At 52.9% G+C, this 11,282-nt stretch overlaps 3 protein-coding genes across 3 annotated transcripts; 1 reads left to right on the forward strand and 2 right to left on the reverse strand.

Annotated features, from left to right (window-relative positions):
- Window positions 1–3,150: 3,150 nt before the first annotated feature.
- BU25DRAFT_434941 (cytochrome P450) lies at window positions 3,151–4,816 on the forward strand (the record flags this gene model as incomplete). Its single annotated transcript, XM_033708885.1, has 3 exons — window positions 3,151–3,374; window positions 3,425–4,592; window positions 4,667–4,816. The coding sequence occupies 3 exons, from the start codon at window positions 3,151–3,153 to the stop codon at window positions 4,814–4,816; spliced, it is 1,542 nt and encodes a 513-aa protein (XP_033556409.1).
- A 3,446-nt stretch (window positions 4,817–8,262) lies between these two features.
- BU25DRAFT_213073 (uncharacterized protein) lies at window positions 8,263–9,319 on the reverse strand. Its single transcript, XM_033701229.1, has one exon. It carries the CDS (start codon window positions 9,204–9,206, stop codon window positions 8,310–8,312), a length of 897 nt encoding a protein of 298 aa, XP_033556410.1. The 5' UTR covers window positions 9,207–9,319; the 3' UTR covers window positions 8,263–8,309.
- Window positions 9,320–9,356: 37 nt separating this feature from the next.
- Window positions 9,357–11,108, reverse strand: BU25DRAFT_495159 (ethanolamine-phosphate cytidylyltransferase; the record flags this gene model as incomplete). The annotated part of the gene is made up of 4 exons (XM_033711835.1): window positions 9,357–9,815; window positions 9,868–10,850; window positions 10,903–11,011; window positions 11,076–11,108. The coding sequence occupies 4 exons, from the start codon at window positions 11,106–11,108 to the stop codon at window positions 9,459–9,461; spliced, it is 1,482 nt and encodes a 493-aa protein (XP_033556411.1). The 3' UTR covers window positions 9,357–9,458.
- Between the last annotated feature and the right edge of the window lie 174 nt (window positions 11,109–11,282).

Below are 11,282 nucleotides of genomic sequence, written 5' to 3' on the forward strand. Positions count from 1 at the left end.
ATCTTCCACATCGCCTGTCCAACGCCCATTTACAGTACTAGGAAAGTAATTTGTTCGCCAAACGAGCACAAGCCACCCCACCAACATTCACACCCTTACTTCAACCACCTCTTGCACCATCAATAGTAGACCAAATATAATAATTTGTAGCCAATTTTATTCGCAAAAAGCTAATATTTTGTCTGGTAGCCATGCGCTTATTCCACTGCCTGAAGGCGGTGTGGCATGCTATGAATAAGATTGCGCACAAGCGTGTCAGGTATAGCAAGCCACCCCTCTTTCAATGCCCCACAAAACTTGTCCCAGCCCTCTTGAGAATTACCAATATGATCTAGCTCAGGGTAGGTAAGATGAACAATCCTTTTCAAGGCCCACCACATGTGCTCAATAGGGTTGAGGTCGGGTGAGTATGCTGGGTGTTTGACAGTCCATATCCCATGGCTCTCTAGATACTCTGAGGTTGCCTTTGATGTATGGATTCGAGCTGTAAGGGTATCTGTGACAGCGAGCTTAGTAACAATGGGGGGGTGGTCCCCTAAGATTAATTGCTACCGTTCCCTGGCCATTGTGTGCCCGATTATCTATGCGCTCTCGCCCGTACCACGCTAGCGTCCCGATGGGTTAGCGCCATCGTCCCGACACGTGACAGCCTACTTCACTACAGCACCATAACCCCGTTACACGAGCATTGTCTTGCAGAAATCAATCTCCTGGCTGGTAGTAAGGGATAAGGCCTTGTTCGAGTACTCTGATATAGGACTGGCTTGTATACCCCTGACCCTTTGAAGTGTAGTCCTTCTCCATGATCACTAGAGGTGACCGACTAACTCTACCACCAGGTGTGATCCATATTGATGCCCATACCATCTGTTGGCTCCCACGATCAGTAGTCACCTCTGTGACTTTGTTATGGCCAAATTTCTCATCAGGATAGCCAAAGGACCACTCAGTATCCCTTCTAGAGCCATGTTGGACTGAACATTCATCACTGAACCTGACAAGGCACCGTTTCCAGTTGAAGTTTCGACCCTCACGGGCATATCTGAGACGCTGAGCAGCTGTAGCAGCATTGTGTTGAAGTCGTGTCTTAAGCAAAGCTCGTAGACACTATTCGATTGGCTCTCGGGGATGAGCAGAGGTACAGAAAGCCGTCAGAGGTTGGTTATCACTGAGCGGGCTCGGAGCGGCAGAGGTTTGACTGTGATAAACCGCCGTGATAATCAGGGGGTAGTTGTCTAGTCAAAGACCATGGCGACTGGTTGCAATGAGTGATACAGAGTATACTGTCTGGCTTGAGAGCAGGTGAGATTCCAATAGCAAAGTTGACTGATGAGGTTGAACACGATGCCATAAGGGCAGCGTGTCTACTTGCTTATATACTTGACAGGAGGATTGATTGTACTGCTTATATCAAGTATTGTCAGTGACTTGATACTTGGTCCAATCGAGCATTGTTGATGTGACCTCAATACTTGGTCCTCGGTGTCCTATTGATTGTTGTTGACGTGGGTCCTCTGCAAGTGGGTTGGTATATGAGTCCATGATGATTGTTTGTGTACGAGATCCACGTTGTATCCACTGCAGTCCTTTTCGTACAATCTCAGTTTGTATAACAGATATTGCGAGTGTTGATTATACTGGGTATCACTGACGCGGCTTCACAGCTCGGTCAATCGATACTGCAGTTCCTTGGCTGCTCTCGTCTCGTTGCGTAGTCCTGTTTGTTCAGTGTTGTTTTGCAAGTTGTTCATGGATCGTAACAGCTGCAAAGGCTGCAGAAGTTGCTCAGCGCAAGGCTGAGAAAGAGCATCACAAACTTGTTTGTGATGCAAGTTATACAATTGCCCCAAAGAGGCAAGCACAAGGCTTCAAGCCAATTGCAGTTAAGAACAACTAAGAGGTGTGGTGGTGCTGCTGCTGTGTGTAGTTGCCCAGTCCCCCTAGCCTGCCCTGGGAGGCTCCCACAACAACCACCTGCTGCAGCCAAACGTCAACTCTGCCTGCACGTTTTATATGAGAGGATTCTGTCACATAGGTCTACAGAGTACTCCATCAAAATTTCTTGCAATAATAACTATTGTATGTGGTTGTACAGCCTCATTTTGACGTGCCTGTGAAAGTGGTGAGTTGCGCGTTGCGTGCCCGTGCGCGTTGCGAGCACGGGCACGGTAGGTGGAGCGTGATAGGACAATGTCGCATCGAGGCCTTGCTTACGGCTTCAACCACGAAATTCTGTTCAAGAGATTCATGTAGTTGTTGAGCTGCAAATAAGCGCGATGGCCATGCTATTTGATGGAGGTCGTGAAGTGACAATCTAGGAACAAGCTTTGGAGAATGACGTCAGCGGTTGCTTGGTTTCGGTTTCTTGGGCATTTCCACCACCATTAAACTCGTCAACACCACTACTCTTCATCATCAGCTTCGTCTGGCTCGACACACTTGCAGTCATGTAGCAATTGAAGTGCCCATTTTGCACTCACAAGGTCTGTAGGCCGGACCTTCTGCCCGGGTTGCCTCGATCACTTGCCGCGAACACCGTACGGCAGCCCTGCGATTGACTCTAGAAGTGATCGAGGACCTACATGCGACAACACGAGGGCTATGGAAAGTGCTCATCAATCTGACTAGATGCCTGTTGTGCAACGCGAAGGATTCGGTACCTGGATAGCTCAGTGCTAAACCTGCGTTGTCCGCCTATCGAACGTCGGCAAAACTCACGGTGTGGAGACGGCAATTGAAATGCCTGTATGGGTCCCAGGCCCTATATCGAAGAGGTGCCCCGCTGACGATGCCACAGAGTTTGTTCTCGACGGTTGACAAGCCACGGAAACACTGACTGAACCTTGAAAAGATCATCCCAGTTGTTGACTTCGGCATACAACGATCCTCGTCAACTGGCGGGCATCACACTATTGAGGACTTGACTGTGCACCCACGCTCAGAATCAGGCGTGCTCCTGCATATGCAAGGCATGGGTATATCGTGGATAACTTCAAGAAGATGTGCATATAGCACTTTCAATTGGCCGCAAGGCTAGATATTGTGCCGCATCAGGACAGGTAGGTCGGAGACTGCTGACAGGTTTCATACATTTACAATTTCCCCCACCCCGTGAGTTTTTGTCTCGACAACCTCCATCTTTCAGCGGCCATGAAGCTACTCCTCGGCGCTCTTGAAGGCAGCGCCTTGACCCTAGCAGTTCAAGCTGGCACTGTGCTGGTCGCGTATTGGCTCATATGGCTAGTCTACAGTCGCACATTTCACCCCCTCGCCAAAGTCCCCGGTCCAGTCTGGGCCTCTCTATCACGAACATGGCTCATGTATCGCATGTTTCGCGGCGACTACCAATTAGCTCAAGTAGCACTTCACGAGAAGTCAGTTTGAGACCTTTCCCAGAGTACGCTTAGCTGACATAGTATCTTAGATATGGACCACTCATTCGCATCGCACCTAACGAGCTTTCCTATTCGAAGCCAGATGGCGTCTCTCTCATCTACCGCCTCAGCAGACCCCTCGAGAAGACGGACTGGTATCATGCCTGGAAAGGCGCAGGTCTCAAGTCTCAAATCGACATGTTCACCATCACCAACGAGAAGAAACACACTGCTTATCGCCGGGTCGTTGGCGCTGTGTACTCATTAACCAGCATCCTGAAGAATGAGGTACAGATGGATCAAAACGTTGCTATGCTTCTCGACCGCCTTGATGGGTTTGTGGAAAGAAAGGAAGATGTGGATCTTGGGCTTTGGCTGGAGATGTATGCTTACGACAACATTGGGTCTGTGTTCTTTGGAAAGCCGTTCGGGTTTCTGGAGACAAGCAGTGACTATGGCGGATACATAGCTGCGGTGCACAAAGCAATGCCGTTCCTGTCCGTGGTTTCGATGGCGCCGGCTTACGCGCGGTCTATTCTTATGGTGATCGCTGCTGTGGTACCCTCTCTTCTTCGGGCCGTTCTGGCAGTTGATGATATTCGCAAGACTGCGGTTCGAGAAACCGAGGAAGCCATGGCGAGGAAGTCCGACGACTCTCAACGCCACGACATGCTCACTCGGCTCCTGGACATCACCGAGAAAAAGGGCGAGAAGATCGAGATCACGCATCACGAAGTCACAGGCGAGATGTGGGTCGCTGTCATAGCTGGCGCCGACAGCACAGCAGGCGGTCTCCGCGCAATCATCTACCACATCCTCAAACACCCCTCCGTGATGGCCAAACTCACCGCCGAAATCGATTCCGCCTACGCCAACGGCACCCTCACCCACCCCGCCCAGCATTCCCAAGTCACAACCCTTGTTTACCTCACGGCGGTTTGCAAAGAAGCAGCGCGCGTGTGGCCAAGCTTCCAGGTCATCATGCCGCGGTACGCGCCAGCTCAAGGTCTTCAGCTTCCGAATGGCTTTTTTGTCCCTGCAGGGTATAGGGTGGGTATCAATCCATTCGTTGTGCATCGCGACACCGGGCTCTTTGGAGAAGATGCGGGGATTTTTCGACCGGAGCGCTGGCTGGAGGCTGATAAGGAGCAATTGAGAAGAATGAACTCGGCTATACTGACATTTGGAGCCGGGACGAGGACGTGTACAGGACAAAATGTGAGTGTTCCGTGCAGGTTTTCAGCTAAGTTGGACAAAGGATGGTGGGATGAGATGCTGACAATTTGTGACAGTTGGCTATGGCGGAGATCTACAAGATTGTGCCTGAGATTCTGCGTCGGTTCACGATCAGCATGCCACCGGAGAAGGAGTGGACTGCATTCAATGCGAGTTTCAACTTGACGAGCGGAGTTGTTTGTAAGATTGAACGGAGAGGTACATGAGATCTGCCGTGCCCCGAAAAGGCAAAGGCACGCGAGCTTAGTAAAAGTCTGATATCAGTCTTCATTTATCTGCTCAACTCCCATTGCTTCTTCCGGACATCGTATGCACGACCTCAAGATTCGGCTTGCCAAAGGTGCGCATAGCACGAGTCTCGTGCTTGTGACGCTTCCCATTGTCAAGGAGAACGCACTCAAGGGACCGGAAAGTTCGATGAGCCGCATCGAACTGACCCGCAGCATCGACCCGTGCTTCTCGTGTTCAGAATCCGGTCCAGTCAAAAATCCACGTAATCATACGCATTGTGATCGTAAGTTCCTGCACGGCGCCGAAGTAATGTCCCATTTTGTGGAGTAGGTCTTGTAGGGTTTTGTAGTGACATGCTCCTCTAAGGTGAAGTGTAGTGTAGCTTTCACGGACAGGCTTTGTCTCGCGGTGGATCTGTCGACAGACTTAGGGCAGACGCAAATCCACACATGAAAATCCGTAACATTGCGGGTCAGCAGACACCAGTCGCACTGTCGCAAACTCGAGCGCGAAGTTATAGATTTAATTGCGTAGTTCAGGGGGTAGGCGTAGAAGCGGCGACTCAATTTGATTGCGCTCGTTGCTACAATGCAATTTGATCGGTGACAGACGCTGTAGAAGGCCTAGGGATTACTTACATCCGATCACGCTCGTCAGCTGTGAGCTTGCGCGTGGTCGATGGTTTTCTTGTGTGAGCCATGGCGGTTGAGTTGTGCAGAAGAAGAGGAAGGAAGGAAGGAGGAAGGTGGCAGGGAAGTGGGGCCCTAGCGAAATATTCGTCTTCACCTTCACTCGCACGAACACTTCGGCAAGCATTTTGCTTCCCCGCGGTCAGAATCTTCAGAAAAATAACTTGAAAAAGTTGATGGGATCAATTGAAGTCACATTGTGATCGGAGCCAAGAAGGGAAGAGAGAAGACTTATTGCGGTACAACTTCCACGACTGCAGACAACAGAAGTCATTCGTTGAACTAAACTGCCGATCTGGAGTCATGATCTACAACTGTGTGTAGCTGGATCTTCCATCTTTCGCCCCATCGACTACATGCAGCTCTTGAGCATAAATAACCTGAAGGTTAGCCCTGTCGAAGAACTCGCGTAGCTCACGAGTTCAAACCTCGTGGCCAACTGTCTTGTGCATATTGACAGGGCTGCCCACGCACCTCAGAAACGGGAGTATGCTCCTTGCATCGTCAACCTCGTTTCTAGCCCAGCCACCGGGATCTCTCCCCAATAACCTCATGTAGTGTGCTAACGCCTCCGACACCTCGAAAGGTTGTGTTCATTGATAGCTAGATCCTTTTTCACCCTTCCCTGCCCGATCCTCAAATGATCCCGGCGTAGACTACCTGGAGGCCAGGCTTGTCGATAAGGATGCGCATGAGACGAGTAGCTCTGTCCTGTGCGAGTTTCTCACGCGACTGATGGGAGAGGACTACACGCCTCATGGACGGGAACATACTCCTTACCAAGTTGAATCCATCATCCTTAGCCCCGAATGCGGTGTTCTCCAACAACAGCACCATATAATGACCCATGGATGTTGAGATCTCAATCGTCTGAACGGCATCGAAAGAGTGGGTGCTTTCATCAACTGTTTTACTCCACTTGTTGAAGTCCGTGAGAACTTCAAGGGCGAGGCTTTCTGTAAAGCTTCCCGTCGAACCCGTTGTTTCGTGGTAGATTCGTCGACACGTATGAGGCAGACGTATGTTTGCTCGCAAGGTAAGTGGAGGTGGGGATACTGAAATCCTCCCGGTAGGGAAGCAGGGCTGTTGAAGGCGTCGGTATTCAATACGAACTGAGCCTGATTCAAAAGCGAGGTTGTAAATCCTATTGCGCAACTCGGCGGTAGGGCATAAAAAAATCGAGGCTTTCTGATTTGCCTTAACGCTGTTGGTAAATTGCTTAGAAAGCTTGGATACCAGTGACTTGCCATCGGACTCGCAAGTTAAGAGCTCCGGATCGTAGGTGGAAATGGACGTTGTTGTGGAACTGTCACGATCGGCTTGTGTAGAAGAAGAGACAAGTGTTATGAGGCTGCAGGAAGAGAGGGAAGGTGGCGGGAAAGGCTGTTCTGAGAGCTGCGTCTTCATCTATGTACTGTTTGCATGTGATGTAAGACGACGTCCTTTCAACCTGATCAAAGAGTGGTATTACCTTCGACTTCAAGCAATAACACGCCACGACAACGCAACAAGATCTGGAGGTGAAGTACCTGAGTTAGTGCCGAGCGCGCACTCGCTCTCATTTATATGTGACGAAAAATTGGTTGGAGTGGAGTGAAGGTGCGGGATGATGTAACTACAGAAACTCGTTGGTCGTAAAGATCTAGAGGGGTGCGCACTTTCTGGTGTTTAGCTCTTTCCTAGTGTAGATATTGCTTCACGCCCCAGTCTAACCGAGCACTCCACTCCTCCGCTGTTCAATTCCCATACCTCCTTACCCATGTCCATCAGAAGTCTCAGGCTTCTCATTCAAACTCCACTCTCAGGTCCGGCTTATCAAAATACTCACGCATCAATGCACCGTACTCCCTGAATCTCACACAGTTGGGGAGCACAACACATTCCACCAAGGGAAAACAGTTCCGTGCACTCATCATATACTCGTCCATCTTCCAGTCTCTGCCAAAAAAAAAAAGGCCGCTGCCCTCCTATGCTCTCCCATATACGAGGCAATAGGATGTGGCAGATACAGCCTTCATATGTTGTCGAAATGGCGCTTGTCGGCGTCTAAAGTCATGTCCAGGTCGCCGAAAGTGCAAGATTCCTGAGTAGCAAATGTGGTAAAGCCTGCAACGAATGGTTGCGATTCGTAGTGGATTTGTCGGCATACTTTAGGTAGACGCACACCTCTACGGACATATATGGCTGAAAACTTTCAAGGCTGGTGCTGTTGCTGGACAGGCACCTAGAGGGTCAGATGCAAGATCGGAGCGCTAGTGTCAGACAATCCAGGAGACACGGTGTTAATGCAGACTGACGTAGTCTAGTTGCGAACAGATAGATGGAGCTCGCATGATGTTGCGTGCACGCAGGCGGTCGACAAGCATACCCCATTACAGATAGAATCCGACATTGTACGAAGAAGCTGGTTTGGGTGTACGCACCAATTGAGTGACAATTCGAACAATGAAAATCCTTGTTAACGAGATGTGGTTGCAGTCCAGGTTGGTGGAAGGAAGGCTTGGGGCCTCATGCTGTGAGTGTGGCCAGCGACCTGGTAGGCAGGTAGGTCCCCTGGTGGACGCTACTGTACTCCACCAGACAGAACAGTACCCTACAGAAAACAAGACAATACGCCGCAGCCACCCCACCTCCTCCCACTCGGTTATCCATGGTGGTCATACTACTAGCGGGACCTTGTCTTGAAAATCCTCGTAATACTCGGTCTGTCGTCGATTGCCAGTCTCTTCAAGAGCGGGTCGATGCTGCATTTTGTGCCTCTCGGCCGTGATTCGGCCGCTTAAGACTCGGTCTTGTGTACCACAAACTCCTGCTCTCCGAACGCATCCCTGAAAACCGATATCCTCTTCCTCGTCATCCAGACCGTAAGCACAGCCACCTTCCTCATCTCTCCCTCCCCTTTACTGCTCTTTACTGTCTCCTTCACAGCCCCATCTCCCCTGTCGACATCCATAACATCGACGTCCCCTTCGTTTTCCTCCTGTGCCTCGTCTGCATCATTCTGTGCACCGCTCTCCGTGCTTCTTTTGCGCGGCACAACAACACTACTAAGCACAGTGTACATGTACCACTTCTCTCCTTCCTCTGCCTGGTTCGCACCGCTCCCCTTCTTCTGTGTCTCCTTGCCAGCGATCCTCCTCACCATATCCACAATCCCCACCAACTTAACCGTTCCCTCGCCCTGCGCTGACACCGCAATTATGCCTTCATCACTTTTCAGCGCCGCAGGTAAATCACCGCCCTTGTCGTTCGTTTGCAAGTCGAGGTAGCGGAGTAGCTTTGTGATGCCGGACTTGACATTCTGGTTCCTGCTGTACACGATAGGTACGACGTTTTCTGTCCCTCGCGCCTCTATCGCCTTCCCCTCCTTCCCCTCCAACAACACCCACGGCTCATACAGGCTCGGATGGTTCGTCATCACCCCCTCTCTCGTACTTTGCTCCTTCCCTTCTACAGCTGCAGCTTTGTTCGGCTTCGCGGATTCGTCGGACGTCGTACGCTTGCGCTTCTTGCCGTTCCCTGGTACCTTGGTGCTGTGCTCGCTCGTCGCGCCGATGATGGGTAGTGTGGGGCCTTCGCTCGAGTATGGCACTGCGGTGGGTATGGATGTGGAGGTTATGCGTGTGTCGATGGAGGAGGATGCGAGGATGTCGCTCATGCGTTTTGGCGGGGCCATGGCTAGGTTGTATGGGCGCTGACGGTCTCAGGACGTCGACGAGTATACAACAGCTGGCGAGCAAAAGGGAGGCGGAGGTGTTAGCTTTGTCGTGGAACTGAGAGCGAGTGAGCTGCAGAATGACGATGTTTGGAGCTTGACGCGAAGTTACGCGCTAATTGCGGAGATAAAGATACGCTAGCTAATCGCCGGATGTTGAAGGGGCAGAAGCACGCCCACTCATTCTCTTCTGATCTCCCTCGACGCCTTGCACTAAATGCCGAATTGACCCTCGACTTCCTTCCGCCTCTGCTCCCTCTCGAGCTCCTGCCTGATCTTCTCTGCTTCCTCGCTGACGCCCTTCTCGCCCTTCTTTCTCTGCCGCTCTTCGTACAGCGCTCTGCTCTTCATGATCCTAGCAACAATCTCCGCAGCGTTGACGTTTTGGAATTCGTGGTTAGCGACTTCGCGGTAGATGTTCAGCGTCTTGGCGACGGCGTACGGGTCGTAGGTCAATGGCATGAACTTGGTGATGCCGTGGTAGACGGCGATCGGGGTGCCGTAGGGGAGGGTCAGGAGGAAGGCTTTGGAGAGGGAGAAGGGGGCGCCGAAGATGGCGGCGTGGATGTACTGCGGCAATGGTTTTAGCAGGGTCTCAAGCAGTGTTTGAATATGGTCGCACCTTGCACTGCAGCACGCACAGGCCGCGCTCGAAGATGTTCATGATGGGGTAGTTGATGCCTTTCCAGTGATTGATGACCTCGTCGTCGTGGATGCCTGCAATCAGGAAGACTGGTCCGTAGTCCTCGCCAGATTTGGAGATCCTGTCTGCCTTGGCCTCTCCCGTGTACCACCCGCGCTCCTTTGCGGCGTTCTCTTCGATCTCGGTGACCTTGCGCAGGAACTCGATGTGGCCGGAGGAGAAGAGATCCCACCCGCCGTCGACGTAGACGACGACCTGGCCAGGCTTGACACCCTTGCCCTGCACGAGTTGGTGAAACTTACCCTTCTCCTCCTTCACGGGCCCGAAAGCCGAGCTGGCTGCCTGGGAGCTAGCTGCACCGGGGCGCGGCTCGGTCGAGGCAGCGTTCGTCGCGTTGCTCGTCGTCGTTCTGCGAAGCTTGGCCGGTCTCGAGGCGTGCCAGTACCACACGTCGCAGCCAGGCGCTCGGCCGGTGGCATCCGTCGCATAGTCCCTGATGCGCTGCAGCATAGCCTCTCCCTCCCTGTGCCTCTCCAGCTCCCCTCCTGGGCCCTCGTCACCCGAGAGCCTCTTCTCGAGGGACTGTATGAAGTGCGACTTGGTGCACAGCAGCATGCGGCCTACGAGGTCGGTCGTCGAGATGCCCGGCGTGCGCTTGACAACCTTGAAGCGCCCCGCAGCCTTGACGTAGCGGTAGCAGTCCTTGCCGTCGCTGTCGGAGGTGATGTCGTCGCCGTGCACGACAAAGTGGCAGCCGTAGTGGGAGATCCAGGGCAGGGACGTCACGTAGGGCGCGTGGGGGATGGCCTTGGTGGCCCAGCGGCAGGCCTCGACAGCCATCATGCGCTCGTTCAGGCGCATGACCGTCGGGCCCTTGTTTTCGAGGATGGCCTCGTCCGAGTGCACGCCGACGAGCAGCTCGGAGCCCAGCTGGCGGGCCTGCAGCATGGCGCCGGCATGGCCTGCAGCAAGAGTGTGAGTGATGGTCCAATGCAGGGTCCGCGCCAGGCCTACCGTGATGGGCAAAGTCGAAGCAGCCGTCTACCCAGACGCGGTCCTGCGACACGTCGACGTCGTCCTGCGGGTCGACGGGCCAGGCGCCCTCGGTGGGAATCCACTCTCCCTGCGCTCGTTAGAACCGCCAAACTGCAGAGAAGCGGGAAGTGGGGACGTGGAGGCAGGCAGACCTTTGCGCTCTGTCGGCGCTGCAGGTTGGACATGGTGATGAAGGACAGAAAGCGATAACAACCGATCGTCAACAATGCGAACCGTGGATCGAGCGACGTCCAAGAGCCGCGGGACTGTGCATGCGGGCGGGCGTGCAGGCAACGCCACAGGCGCTCGGCACGGCAGCGCCCACCGCTGGACGCTGGGAAGCGATGGCGGCAGGGCTC

Source organism: Macroventuria anomochaeta, assembly GCF_010093625.1.
Source record: "Macroventuria anomochaeta strain CBS 525.71 unplaced genomic scaffold BU25scaffold_46, whole genome shotgun sequence".
Taxonomy (NCBI): domain Eukaryota; kingdom Fungi; phylum Ascomycota; class Dothideomycetes; order Pleosporales; family Didymellaceae; genus Macroventuria; species Macroventuria anomochaeta.